Source organism: Oncorhynchus tshawytscha, linkage group LG18 (genome assembly GCF_018296145.1).
Source record: "Oncorhynchus tshawytscha isolate Ot180627B linkage group LG18, Otsh_v2.0, whole genome shotgun sequence".
NCBI classification, from domain to species: domain Eukaryota; kingdom Metazoa; phylum Chordata; class Actinopteri; order Salmoniformes; family Salmonidae; genus Oncorhynchus; species Oncorhynchus tshawytscha.
In genome coordinates, this window is record NC_056446.1 from 6,983,535 (window position 1) to 6,999,181 (window position 15,647).

Below are 15,647 nucleotides of genomic sequence, written 5' to 3' on the forward strand. Positions count from 1 at the left end.
GGGACCCGTTACAACACATTCATGAAATACTTAGCCACAACGCATTTATTACACAGCTATGTAGTCAAAGTAAATGACCAAATAATGCATGTAACAGAATAATACATGCCTCTTCATCATTGTCTCATATTCTGTTACGCACTCAAGGTTCAGTTTCCGCAAATTGTCTTTTCCCTGCCGTCTTAAACCTGGGAAAGGCAGACTCACATTTTCTTATCTTTATGATACAGGGAAGACATGCATGCCTATGTGTAGAGACAGTTCATCTTTAATAATATTGACTTTGCAGCTTACAGGTGTCATGAGCTCTTTATTCCAAAGTGCAATTACTAAATTCAATTACTAAGTACATAGCATGAGTGGATTATGCAATTTACCTTCTTCCTTTTGCAAGTGACCGCATTACCTTTTCTATTTACTGAAAAGTAAAGGTGGCCTTAGACACAATGGTATTTCCAAAATGGACAAAATACCTATATGGACAAAATAATTGACAAATGATAAAGACAAATTATTTTTAGTAGTGCATTTACAGATTTATTTTGAACATACAAATCTATGAAACACCGAAAAATAAATTACATGTGTTTCACATTGATGTTGCATACATACGAAGGGCATCAGAATCACATAGCAGTCAGGCTCACCCTGTGTTTGCCTGAAATGACTTTCTGGTCCTGTAAACCTCTGAAGAATGTCCCTGTGAAAATGCCTCATGAGCTTAGTTCAACAGTCGTACACCATTAGAACCCAAAATATAAGCTTTTTTTTACGCCAATGTTTGTAAACAATGTAAAACACTGTATAGCAACAAAACATGGTTAACTATAATTTTGATATCATGATGGTTAGTCCTTGCATCCATAGCCCCGCCTATGAATTTGAGAGTGGTTACATTTATCCAGGCCCATTCCTCAGAGGTGGAGTGGACACTTATTGTTTTCAATATTTTCCTTCTCTTCGCAAATAAAGAGCCACTGGCTCTGAGCCAGCAGATATCATACATGGCTTTTAGTTTAATGTTTAAAAGGCAATATAAAGAACTTTGTTTGGCACTTATATTCCACATTTGCTCCCGTGGAAAATATACAAATTCTGCCTATAAAACCTGCATGGTCCCAAATATTATTGAACAGTATTTCCATCAGGGTTCTTTCCTGTATTTCAGAGTTCCGGGTTCCCAATTTCCAGAATCATCCTCTGCTCCCAACATTCCCAAGTGTGGCTGCGGTCAGCTGATGAGTATGATGTCATCATTGCTTGGAGCCCTGAAACAGAACAATCCAGTCATAATCCCAAACAAAAAAAAGGTGACTGTCATTCCAGAAAATCTTTTACTAGCTTCAATCACCCATAGGGAAAAACCACATTATTTTACATGTGAACGCGTAAAGCAGGCTACCGTTACATGTACAATGTTTTATAATTATCAACTGTCTCATTGAACAAGCAGTGTTTCCCTTACCAAAATGGCTTGACATGAGGGGAGCTTGAACCCATGGTTAACGCCTCACTGTCATGTGAGGCAACTGCTTTAGTTAAGTTTGCCACCAGGAAGCAATTATGTTGATGGTACATCATGACAGCTATATGACAAGTCCATATGGCTCTTCAGCTTTTTTGTTTTTTACAATGTACAATAAACTTGTTGCATTGACCTCTTTTCTGTAAAAGCACATGGATGTGTGCAAAACAGATGAGCAAAAGTGTAGGATTTTGACATATGAGAAAATGTGCCTTTTGAAGTGTGTCTAACAATAGTCAAGGATGCATCATCATCATGCAATTTTGGCACTACTTGAGGCAGACCAAGACGAACAAAAGTCAACCTTGAATTTTGAGGTTAAATATCCCTCTGGTGGCCAAGGACCTATTTTAAGAAATGCCATTTGTTGGTGGATATAAAGTTTAAGATCTTTGATAAGCTGATGCAGAATTTGTTCTGACAGGAAATAATCATTGTCACCTGGTGAGGTTAGCATAGGGCTAACATGTGGCAGGTTATCGGATGGGACCAACTACAATGTAGGTCCAGGTTAAACTTATTCTAATATTCACAAGTATGGACCCTAGGTTGTCTGGTAAAACTTAAAGGTTTGTGTTTGCATTCCAAATGCCACGCTATTCCATTTGTAGTGCTATGTAGGGAATAGTGTGGCATTTGGATGTAGTCCCTGAAAGTTAGAATGTAGAACATTTTGAAAAGGCTTATATTTCTTGTTAATACAATGTAAAGGAAACACTGAAGTAGTTGCCATTCATTGGCAATGCCCAACAAGATGCTTAGTTGTTGGCAAAGTTGTCCAGTGGAGGATGAGCCCTCCTTATAAGTACATAATGTTGTTCCTTTTACTGTTCCAAATCCCCAACTACAGTCTCCTTTCCTTTATCAACCAAAGAAAATGTCCAAGGGATCAGGGTTAATCCATGTAAAGTGCTGCAGTATACTATACATCAAATGACTCATGTAGACCTGGGTCATATTCAGGGTTGGGGAGTAACAGATTACATGTGATCAGTTAATATTTACCTTTAACTAGACAAGTCAGTTAGAACACATTTTTTACAATGACAGCCTACACCGGCAAAACCTGGACAACGCTGTGCCAATTGTGCGCCGCCCTATGGGACTCCCAATCACAGCCGGTTGTGATAAAGTCGAATCAAAGCAGGAAGTCTGTAGTGACGCCTCAAGCATGGAGATGCAGTGCCTTAGATCACTGCGCCACTCGGGAGCCCAAGAAAATTTTACTTGGGAGTTGAATGTAACCCGATTCGTTTTTTGTAATCACTTACGTTATCAGGACAAATATTTGGGAAAACTAGATTACTTGAATTACTTTTAAAATTCAGTGAAGAGTTTTGCAAAAAAAATACATTATCACCTTTGAGAAAACAATGACGTTCAATTCAGCATTGAAAAAAATGAGTTTCACCTGAGCGGGTCTGACCACAAGTCAGAGACCATTGATGGAATCATAATACAGGCTCTGACCCCTGCTGGATGTGGCAGTGCCTACAGTTCATTACGGATTACAATGGAAAACCCAACCGTGATCTGCCTGACAATGCCTCTACCAGACAAACTCAATTCATTTTATGCATGCTTTGACAACATTGAGCCGGGTGTCAGAGCCATCGCCAACCCAGAGGATTGGGTGATCTCGCTCGCCGAGGCCAATGAGAGAAGGGTCTTTAAATCAGGTCAACGCCGGCAAGGCCACTGGCCCCGACGGTATTCCAGGGTGCGTTATTCCAGGGTCTAATCCTCACATCTGTAATCATGAGGTGCTTTGAGAGGCTGGTTACTCCACACATTAACTCCACCATCCCAGCCACCCTAGGCCCACTCCAATTGCCATTACGCCAGCAGATCCACATACAACGCAATCTCGATTGCTCTCCACGCTGCCCTCACCCACCTAGATAAGAACAATACCTGTGAGAGAATACTGTTCATTGACTACAGCTCAGCGTTCAACACCATTGTCCCGTCCATGCTCGTCACCAAGCTTAGGACTCTGGGTCCTGGACTTCCTGACGGGCCGACCCTAGGTGGTGAGGGTAGGCAACATCACCTCCGCCATGCTGACCCTTAACACAGAGGCATGTGCGCTTCGTCACTGCCCATTCACCCATGACGCCATCACAAATCATCAAGTTGGCTGACGACACGGAGGTGGTAGGCCTGATCACTGGCGATGACAGGTCAGCCTACAGGGAGGTGGTCAGTGACCTGGCAGTATGGTGCCCGGAGGAACAACCTCCCTCTCAAGGTCCGCAAGACCAAGGTTGGGGACTACAGGAAACAGGGGTGGTGGGGAGAGGGGCAAGCTCGCCCCCATCCACATCGGCGGGGCGGTAGTGGAGTAGTTAGACAGCTTCAAGTTACTCAGTGTCCAAATCACTAAAGACAAATGGTCCAAACACAGTCGTCAAGGAGGCGAGCTTGTGCGTTTTCCCCCTCGGGGAGGTTGAAGTTTGGCATGGGCCCTCCAATCCTCAAAAGATTGTACAGCTGTACCATTGAGAGCATATTGACTGGCTGAATCAATGCTTGGTATGGCAATAGCACTGCCCTTGATCGCGTGGCGCTACAGAGGGTTGTGCGGACAGCCCAGTACATCCCTGGCACCAAGCGCCTTGCCATCCAGGCGGTGTAAAAAGGCCCAGAAAAATCATGCTGCACGGCTAGAGGTACCAGTGCGTCAAGTCTGACCCCAACAGGCTCTTCACAGCTTCTATCCCCAAGAAATATGACTGAAATACCTACACGGACTGAGTTACCCTTGTATCTTTGATCTTCTATTACAATCTTTGCACATTCACAGGGCCCTACACTCACTCCATAGTTTGCTGACTCACATTTATACTGACGCTACACACCAGCTGCTACTCTGTTTATCTTTTATCCTGTTGCCTAGTCCCCTTACCCCTACAGTATCGACAATCACTCGAGTATCCCTGCACGTTGTAAATATGGTATTGGAACTGACTTAGACTAGCTGCCATAGATTAACATTAGAAGTGCCCATCCAAGAAGGCTCAAGGTCATTGGCCACAGATAGTTATTTGACGGCATTTTATCTGCCATAGCTTTGATTGGACTGATCATGTCAACATCATACTTTCAAAATCTTAGCTAGCAGTCATAAAAAGAATCAAGTCAGTCTACTGGCAAATCCTTCTCAATTGAAGAGAAATAAGTGAAACGTATTGGTGCTTGTCGGCCAGGAACAATAAACAAGTTGTAAATTCAACAATTAGTGGTTTGGAAGGAATCAGTTCCCAACTGCAAGCTTTGCAAAGCAATCACTAGCCTGCTATTTCAGTGGAAAGGTTGTGGTCCAAGTCTAGGTTTAAGGGTCTTTGATAAACTTAAAATGATAAAACATTCACTCGCAACACACCACGGGCCAGAAAAGGTTGAATACATTGGCCATGCTGTTTAAAACAACTGGAAACGCAGAAATCTTAGGAGTTCAGTAAATTCAAGACAACTGGAAAATAAGTTTTGAATGGTCATCCAACTCGGAATTCCAAGTCGGGAACATACAGGTCCAAAAATGTATTGTATGCTGCTGCATAAACTATATAATAATACGCCAGGGAGATATGTATACTGTAGCTAAGAAAGTAATACTAAGTGTATGTTGTGTAGTAAGCTGTCAGTAGCCCATGTGCCTCATCCTTATAAGTTGGTCCCTTTCCCCTTCATAACTTAGTCTACTGTTCTGACTTGGTGGTGCATATAAAAATAAAATACATTTTTTATTTGTTACATGCGCTGAATACAAAAGTAAACCTTACCATGAAATGCTTACTTAGAAGCCCTTAACTCTATTTCTTGAACCGTATTATTGGTTAAAACCTCTCTGGGATATGTGGGATGGTAGCGTTCCACCTGGCCAATATCCAGAGAAAATGCAGAGTGCCAAATTCAAATAAATGACTATAAAAATGTAGCTTTGATGAAATCACACATTCAATATCATTCTGAACAGTGTTAATTCTTCATTTCTCAAAAGGAAAAACCTCAACCAATTTCTAAAGACTGTTGACATCCAGTGGAAGCGATAGGAACTGCAGGAAAGTCGATTAGAAATCTGGATTCCCAATGAAACCGCATTGAAAAGAGTGACCTCAAAATAAAGAAAATGGTTTGTCCTCTGGTTTTCACCTGCCAAATAAGTTCTGTTATACTCACAGACATGATTCAAACAGTTTTAGAAACTGCAGTGTTTTCTATCCAGATCTACTAATAGTATGCATATCTTAGCTTCTGGGTCTGAGTAGCAGGCCATTTACCTTGGACACGCTTTTCATCCGGACGTGAAAATACTGTCCCCTGTCCCAAAGAAGTTAAGTAAAAAAAAAAAACAATAAAGAGGCTATATACAGGGGGTATCGGCACCGAGTCAATGTGCGGGGGTACAGGTTAGTCGAGGTAATTTGAACATGTAGGTAGGGGTAAAGTGACTATGCATAGATAAACAGCGAGTAACAGCAGTGTAAAAATCAAAGGGGGTGGGTGTCAATGTAAATCCAGGTGGCCATTTGATTAGCTGTTCAGGAGTCTTATGGCTTGGGGGTAAAAGCTGTTAAGAAACGTTTTGAACCTTGTCTTGGCACTCCGGTACTGCTTGCCGTGCGGTAGCAGAGAGAACAGTCTATGACTTGGGTGGCTGGAGTCTGACAATTTTTTAGGGACTTCCTCTGACACCGCCTAGTATATAGGTCCTGGATGGCAAGAAGCTTGGACCCAGTGATGTATTGGGCCGTACACATTACCCTCTGCAGCGCCTTACGGTCAGAGCATGTAGCCTGTTTTAGAGAAATGTAATCAAATATTGGAAGAGATTTCATTCTCTGCTTATGTCCCCTTTATTTATCCTATGGTTCTGACTTGGTGTACAGGGAGAGTACTGTACTGAATTCAGTTGCTGTACACTTCAAGTGCTGAACAAATAGTTGACTAAATCTGTCCTAGCTCACTCAATGTCTTAATCAAAATTACAGATTGCCTCTTATCCACTCGTCAATCCCTTTGCCATAGTTTGTAAATCTCAAACTGTCAGTAGAAACATTTGTTTTATCAAGGTCAGCCATATTTTTTAAAAAGGCAGTCAAAATTTATGCTGAATGTACAGTTTCGCTGCCAGACAAGTTTCCGCTGACACCGCCGCTACACCTGGCTAAGAATTCACTTCATGGTGTTAAAAAAAATGCTCTGCTGTTGGGAAAGCTTTATATCAGCCCTAACAGTTTGTGGACACTCTTACTCACAGTTGTAGTGCAATTCATGTATTGTTTCGTGTTGTGTAGTGGCTTTGCTGGCATGCATCTAAAAAAAAAAAATCTGAGTTTGCCCCACCAAGATTTACATGCTAAAATCACCACTGCTAGACAACCATTTATGTATTGCCATAGATTTTCAAGTAGATGTAAAAGTCAAACTGGAACTCAGCCACGCAGGAACAGTTGCCATCTACTTGATAAGCAACTCCAGTGTAGATGTAGCCTTGTGTTTCAGGTTGTCCTGCTGAAAAGGTGTATTCATCTCCCAATGTCTGGTGGAAAGCAGACCGATGCAGGTTTTCTGCTATGATTTAACATTATGCAGCCACCACCATGCTTTAAAATCTGGAGAGAGTGGTACATGTTTTGTATTTGCATCAAACATAAAACTTTGTATTCAGAACAATGAACATTTCTTTGGCACATTTCTTGCAGTATTACTTTAATGCCATGTTGCAAACAGGTTGCAAGTTTTTATTATGTACAATCTTCCTTTTCACCCTGTCAATTAGGTTAGAATTGTGGAGTAAATCAGTCCTTAAATTTGTTAAATCGGGAAGTGCGATCAAAAAGTGAGTGCGATTGGTGTTTTTCAGTAGAAAGGCCTCTTTAGTGTCCTAAGTGTTCATAACTGACCTTAATTGCCTACCGTCTGTAAGCTGTTAGTGTCTTAATTCTTGATCCTACTTGAGACGCAGACGTCCCAACTAGAGCTCTGGAAATGCAAATGCGCTACGCTAAACGCTAATAGTATTAGTTAAAACGCAAACGTTCATTAAAATACACATGCTTGGTATTGAATTAAAGCTACACTCGTTGTGAATCCAGGCACCGAGTCAGATTTTTAAAATGCTTTTCGGCGAAAGCATGAGAAGCTATTATCTGATAGCATGTAACACCCCAAAAGACCCGTAGGGGATGTAAACAAAAGAATTAGCATAGTCGGCGCTACACAAACCGCACAATAAAATATAAAACATTCATTACCTTTGACCATCTTCTTTGTTGGCACTCCTTGATGTCCCATAATCAATACTGGGTCTTTTTTCGATTAAATCGGTCCATATATAGCCTAGATATCGATCTATGAAAACTGTGTGATAAACGGAAAAAAAATAGCGTTTCATAACGTAACGTCATTTTTTAAAAGTTAAAAAGTCGACGATAAACTTTCACAAAACACTTCGAAATACCTTTCTAATGCAACTTTAGGTATTACTACACGTTAATAAGCTATAAAAATCATCAGGAGGCGATGTAAATTCGATAGCTGGTTGTCTGGAAAAAATGTCCGGAAAAACACCGAGCCGATGCATCAAGTTGGTGGTCGGAGGGAATCGGTTCCCTTTGGTCGGATCTACCAAGAATCAAATCAGAATCAAATGAGAAGACTCTATACATCCTGTGGAAGCTGTAGGTACTGCAACCTCGGCCTCATTTAATACGGTTCACCTTTAACAATGGGTTGAAGTGGCGCATGGATATTTTTTTCCATCTCCAGTGATCAGATTTTCCTGCGCTTTTCGATGAAACAGACGTTCTGTTATAGTCACAGCCGTGATTTAACCAGTTTTAGAAACGTCTGAGTGTTTTCTATCCACACATACTAATCATATGCATATACTATATTCCTGGCATGAGTAGCAGGACGCCAAAATGTTGCGATTTTTAACAGAATGTTCGAAAAAGTAGGGGGTCGGCTTAAGAGGTTTTAAATGAACATGCACCTGTGGAACGGTCTATGTTCATTGAACAAGCATGGGAAACAGTGTTTAAACCAGTTACAATGAAGAGCTGTGAAGTTAATTTGTAAAAAAATCAAATTTATCTTTGAAAGACAGGGTCCTAAAAAGGGATGTTCATAATTTTATTGCTGAGTTTACACCCACGTTTAGCATATAACCCAGGCATTAACCTTTTGGGTAGGGTACAGTATTTTCACATCTGGATGACAAGCGTGCCCAAAGTAAACTCCCTGTTACTCAGGCCCAGAAGCTAGGATATGCATATAATTTGGATAGAAAACTCTAAAGTTTCTAAAACTGTTAAAATTATGTCTGAGTATAACATAACTGATATGGCAGGCGAAACCCCGAACCCTCCACCCCAAAAAAAAAATGTAAAAAAAAAAAAATCTCAATGGCTGTCACTTTTATTATAAGGCGAAATCCTCCCAGATTGCAGTTCCTAGGGCTTCCACTCGATGTCGACCGTCTTTAATAGGTTTCATGCTGTTTTTTTTTTTTAAATGAGCCAGAAATTGTAGTTTTTCTAGGTGGCTCCCATTTTGTCTGTAGTGTTTCCAAGTACGTGGAAGAGAGCGCATTCTTTGGTATTTTTCTCCGGTGAAGACAATAACAATTCTCAGTCTTAAATTTTATCATTAAATGTACATATTAGGATACCTAAGGTTTGATTATAAACCTTGTTTGACTTGTTTGGAAAAGTTGATTAGTAATGTTTGGGATTCATTTTTTTTGTGCATTTTGATGGAGGGAAACTAGGTGGATTATTGACTGAAGCGGCCAGCTAAACTGAGCTATGGATATAAAGAAGGACATTATCGAACAAAAGGACCATTTGTGATGTATCTGGGACCTTGTGGAGTGCCAACAGAAGAAGATCAAAGGTAAGGCATTTTTTATTTCGCTAATTCTGACTCTCGTGTTGCACCTGCCTGGTTGAAATCTGTTTTTCATGCGGGGCGCTATCCTCAGATAATTGCATGGTGTGCTTTTGCCGTAAATCCTTTTTGAAATATGACAGCAGCTGGATTAACAAGAAGTTAAGCTTTATTTTGATAACTTTCAGAAAATGACAAGTGTAATATACAGGTATCGTCCCACCTGCCCATAAGAAGTTTTAACTAGCAGCGATGAAGTGAAGAATGGTGACGAAAACCAACAGAACCGCTAACGGAAAATCTACAAAGGCCCAGTCCCAACAAGCAGCAGCTAGTGCCACTTTGAGTACTGACAACACTTCAGACACCCACCAACAAGATTCCTCCATGGCAATGAACAAATGAAAAAGGCTGTAATAAAAACTATCAACAATCATTTTGACAGTCTCGAAACAAAGTTTGAGTCCCTAAAGACAGCACAGGTCGAACTGAAGAGCCGCAGTCTGACAATGACACCCGGATCGGAGGCCTGGAAACCACCTGCTTGCAGCTTTAAAAAAAAAATCAAGGTTCTCGACTTTGAAGGCAGGAGTTGCAGGCTGAACAGCAAAATTGTTTGGATTTGGGAGGACAAAGAACAAGGAAACCCACAGAGTTCGTGTCCAAGCTCATTCCCAAGCTGCTGAGCAATGACAACTTCCCAAAGCACTTAATTGACCGTGCACACCACTCTCTGCAGGTGAAGCCCTCACTAGGTGCCAAGCCGTGCACAATAATAGCAAGGGTCAATTAATCAGGAAAAGCAGCTCATCAGCGAGCTATGGAAAACAAAGGTCAAATGGTTCTCATTTTCTCCGACTACACCATGGAGGTGAAGGTACAACAGCACGCAATCCAAGATGTCATGCAGACCATGAGAGAGGCGGAGGTGAAATACAGCCTTTGTGTCTCTATTTTGGTTTGGTCAGGGTGTGATTTGGGCGGGCATTCTATGTTCTTTAGTTCTATGTTTTGGCCGGGTATGGTTCTCAATCAGGGAAAGCTGTCTATCGTTGTCTCTGATTGGGAATCATACTTTGGCAGCCTTTTCCCCTTTGTTATTTGTGGGACGTTGACTTTGTTAGAGGCATTATAGCCGAAGTTAAGCATCACGGTAATTTCCTTGCTTTGTTGGCTACATTTTCTATAAATAAAAGGAATATGTACGCTCACCACGCTGCACTTTGGTCCACTTCTTACGACACCCGTGACACTGTTTCCCAGCAAAGCTGCATATTCATAACAACGGCATGGCAAGAGTTTTCACCAAGCCTGAAGAGGCTGCAACCTACTTATCAAAACTATAGCAAACCCTCTGCAAAGGTGAAATCACGCGACACAAATTTCTGGGATATTGACTGAGCAAACTGTGGATTTTATGTTGATTCATAAGCAGTATCGTATTAATTTGTCTGGCATGCCTGGCGGTCCTCATTTACGAGAGATGGAGAACAGTGCTTAATTTGGGGAATCAGTGGGGAGGTGCGAGTTTCTCTGGTGTCTGTTACGGTGTTTGGTTGTTTTCTGCAGCCAGAAGTTTTATTTTAATTTGTACATGCTTAATATGTTTTATTTGAAATCATCTTGGATATAAATGTCAGGAAACGATCTCGGGAATCAGTCAGATGTTAAAACATGTTTGGGATAGGGGGCAGTATTTTCACATTTGGATGAAAAGCGCACCCAGAGTAAACTTCCTGCTACTCAGGCCCAGAAGATAATATGCATATTATTAGTAGTATTGGATAGAAAACACTGAAGTTTCTAAAACTGTTTGGATGATGTTTGAGTATAACAGAACTCATATGGCAGGCAAAAATCTGAGAAAAAAAATCCAACCAGGAAGTGGGAAATCAGAGGTTTGTAGTTTTTCAAGTATACAGTGTCTATGGGGTCATATTGCACTTCCTAAGGCTTCCACTAGATGTCAACAGTCTTTAGAACCTTGTTTGAAGCTTCTACTGTGAAGTGGGGGTGAATGAGAGCTGATTCAACCAGAGGTCTGGCAGAGTGGCATGAGCTGATCACGCTCATCTGAGCTGATCACTTCGTCTGAACTGTCGCCTGGACTTGCCCGCGCTAACAAAAGGCGATTTGGACATAAAATCCATAATTTATCGAACAAAACAAACATTTATTGTGGAACTGGGATTCCTGGCAGTGCATTCCAATGAAGATCAAAGGTAAGTGAATATTTATAACACTGACTCCACAACATTACTGACTCCACAACATGGCGGGTATCTGCATGTTATCTGCTTGTTTTTGTGTCTGAGCGCCGTACTCAGATTATTGCATGGTTTGCTTTTTCCGTAAAGCTTTTGAAATCTGACACAGCGGTTGCATTAACCTCTCTCGGGTACGTGGGACGCTAGTGTCCCATTTGGCCAACATCCAGTGAGGTTGCAGAGCGCCAAATTCAATTACAGAAATACTCATTATAAAAATTCAGAAAAAAACATGTTTTACATAGGTTTAAAGATTAACTTCTTGTTAAACAAACCACAGTGTCATATTTATAAAATGCTTTTCGGCAAAAGCATACCTAGCCCAGAACATACCTAGCCCAGAACATAGCCCAGTTGACAAATTATTACAAACAGTAGCCAGCCAAGCAGAAGCGTTACAAAACTCAGAAATAGAGAGAAAATGAATCCCTTACCTTTGATGATCTTCATATGGTGGCAATCAGAAGACATTCATTTACTCAATAAATGTTCCTTTTGTTCGATGAAGTCTCTTTATATCCAAAAACCTCAGTTTTGTTCGCACGTTTTCTTCAGTAATCCACAGGCTTAAAACTCAGTCAAAACAATCAGAAAAAAATCCAAATTGTATCCGTAAAGTCCATAGAAACATGTAAAACAACGTTTATATTCAATCCTCAGGTTGTTTTTTTAGCCTAAATTATCTATAATATTTCAACCGGACAATAACGTCGTCAATATAAAAGGTAAACAAGAAATGCACGTATGCCTGAAAAAGCTCTGCGACACGTTAGGGTCCACTCGTTTAGAATGGTCTTATTCCCTTATTTATAAGAATAAAAGCCTGAAACGATTTCTAAAGACGGTTGACATCTAGTGGAAGGCATAGGAACTGCAAATGGAGTCCTAAGTCAATGGATACTGCAATGGCATTGAATAGAAAACTACACAAAAAAAAAACTACTTCCTGAATGGATATTTCTCAGGTATTTGCCTGCTAAATCAGTTCTGTTATACTCACAGACACCATTTCAACAGTTTTGGAAACTTTAGAGATTTTTCCATCCAAATCTACTAGTTATATGCATATCAAATCTTCTGGGCCCGAGTAGCAGGCCATTGAATTTGGGAATTCTTTTCATCCAAAATTCCGAATGCTGCCCCCTACCCTAGAGAGGTTAAGGAGAACTATATCTATAATTCTGTGCATAACACTTGTATCTTTTATCAAAGTTTTTTTTTGTATTCCTGTAAATTGATGTGGCGCTCTGAAAATTCGCCAGATGTTTTCAAGGCACAACATTACTGACCTTAAAGCGCCAATGTCAACTGAGATTTTTGGATAGAAATATGAACTTTATCGAACTAAACAAACACGTATTGCGTAACATGAAGTCCTATGAGTGCCATCTGATGAAGATCAAAGGTTAGTGATTAATTTTCTCTTTCTGCATTTTGTGCTGGAACTCCTCTTTGGCTGGAAAATGACTATGTGCTCTTGTGACTAGGCTCTGAACTAACAATCATATGGTGTGCGTTCGCTGTTAAGCCTTTTTGAAATTAGACGCGATGGGTAGATTAACAAGTTTAAGCTTTAATTTGGTGTATTGCACTTGTGAATGTATGAAAGTTACATATTTCCCCAAAATATTTTTGAATTTCGCGCAATGCCTTTTCAGTGGAATGTTGTCGAGCCTAGCTGTAAAACGTTTTAAAGGTGTCTCAAGCACGCTCGCAAAAGGTGCATACACTTACTGTAAGAAACACACGTAAAAGCCATGGTGCAGCGACATCTGAGCTCCAACTGGATATCAAGTTTAAAAGCACAGCTTTTCTCTTTCGTAAAAACACCCCTTGTCACCCTGCTGAACGTCTATGGCCCCAGCATTGACAAGCCACAATTCTTTTGTAATGTTTTTGATTTGCTCCCAGATCTTAGTATCACTAATCTAATAAGTGGAGGCAATTTGACAGACTGTCTACGTACGCCATCAAATATCTCCTCTGTCCAAGTTCTGATGAATCTAATTAAATCCAGGAATCTAGAGGGCCTCTGGAGAATGCAACATCCCACAGACAGACTACTCAGTCATTCTACTCTCATGTTCACAAGTCTTATTCTAGAATCGACTACTTCCTAATAGATTCCAAACTAATGTGCTTAATTCGAAATACCATAGCATCTTAATAAGCGACCATAGTCTAATTGTTGTCCCCTCAATCTTTCTTTATGAAAAGAAAGAATAGAAAGAGTGGGAGGCCCCGGTGCACAACTGAGCAAGAGGACAAGTACAATAGTTTAATTTGAGAAAGACGCCACAAGTCCGAAACTGGCAGCTTCAATTAAATAGTATCCGCAAAACAGTCAATGGCACTGAAGTAATTTATAAAATAAGGTACCCAATTTGTAGTTACGGTCTTGTCCCATCGCTGCAACTCCTGTATGATGAGCTGTGCGTCCTCCGAAACACAACTCAGCCAAGCCACACTGCTTCTTGACACAATGTCCGCTTAACCCGGAAGCCAGCTGCACCAATGTGTCGAAAGAAACACTGTACACCTGGTGACCGTATCAGAGTGCATTGCACCCAGCCAGCCACAAGAGTCAAGTGCGTGACGGGACAGGAACATCCCTGCCAGCCAAACCCTCCCCTGACCATGCTGGGCCAATTGTGCCCCACCCCATGGGTCTCCAATCAGTTGTGTTCTGTGGTATACAGAAGATAGCGCTATTTGGTAAAAGATGAAGTGCATATTATGTCAACAGCTCCAATAAGCAAAGAGAAAATGACAGTCCAGCATTACTTTAAGAGATGAAAGTCAGTCAATACTGAAAATTAAGAATTTTGAAAGTTTCTTGAAGTACAGTCACAAAAACCAAGCACTGATGAAGAAACTAGCTCTCATGAGGACCGCCACAGGAAAGGAAGACCCAGGGTGACAGGCCTCAGAAATTGCAGCCCAAATAAATGCATCAGAGTCAAAGTAATGGACATCTCAACATCAACTGTTCAGAGGAGACTGCATTAGTCAGGACTTAATTGTCAAATTGCTGCAAAGAAACCACCACTGAAGTACAGCAATAAGAAGACTTGCATGGGCCAAGAAACACAAGCAATTGACATTAGATGGGTGGAAAGCTGGTCTTTGGTGTAATGAGTTCAAATTGTAACTTTTTTATTCCAATCGTGGTGTCTTTGTGAGATGCAGAGTAGGTCTCTGTGTGGTTCCACTGTGAATTATTGAGGTGTGGTGGTGCTTTGTAGGTGACTGATTTAATTAGAATTCAAGGCACTCTTAACCAGCATGGCTACCACAGCATTCTGCAGCAATACACCATCCCATCTGGTTTTGATCTTAGTGGGACTGTCATTTGTTTTCAACAGGACAATGACCCAACACACCTCCAGGCTAAGTAAGGGCTATTTGACCAAGGAGAGCTGCATCAGATGACCTGGCCTCCGACCACCCAACCTCAACCCAATTAAGATTGTTTGGGATGAGTTAGACCGCAGCGTGAAGGAAAAGCAGCCAACAAGTGCTCAGCATGTGTGAGAACTAATTCATGCCTGTTGGAAAAGTATCCCAAGTGAAGCTGGTTGAGAAAATGCCAAGTGTGCACACTGTCATGGCAAAGGTTGGCTACGTTAAAGAATCTCAAATATTTTGATTTGTTTAACACTTTTTTGGTTACTATAGATTCCATGTGTTATTTCATAGTTTGTCTTCCCTATTTTTCTACAATGTAAAAAACAGTAGAAATTAAGAAAAACCCTGGAATGAGTAGGTGTCCAAACTTTTGACTGGTACTGTATATAAATAAAAAGAAACATTCCATATTGGACAAATTCAGGTAGTCTGTTGTTCCATTGGGTGCCTAATGAGCACAACCATGATGTGAACTGAAAGTTGTCCATTAGCTGCATGAAGACTACAACAATTAATGGGTCAATAATGTCAGTGGGCTCAAATCAAATTTT

The 15,647-nt window shown here is 40.9% G+C and overlaps 1 protein-coding gene across 5 annotated transcripts in view; it reads right to left on the reverse strand.

Annotated features, from left to right (window-relative positions):
* Window positions 1-290: 290 nt before the first annotated feature.
* mcoln2 (mucolipin TRP cation channel 2) overlaps window positions 291-15,647 on the reverse strand; it is a 77,645-nt gene continuing 62,288 nt past the window's right edge. For all 5 annotated transcript variants that reach the window (XM_024377699.2, XM_024377700.1, XM_024377702.1 and 2 more), the window contains one exon: window positions 291-1,268. In XM_024377699.2, the coding sequence (XP_024233467.1) occupies window positions 1,232-1,268 (37 nt within the window). In that variant the 3' untranslated portion in view covers window positions 291-1,231. The remainder of the gene's footprint in view (window positions 1,269-15,647) is intronic.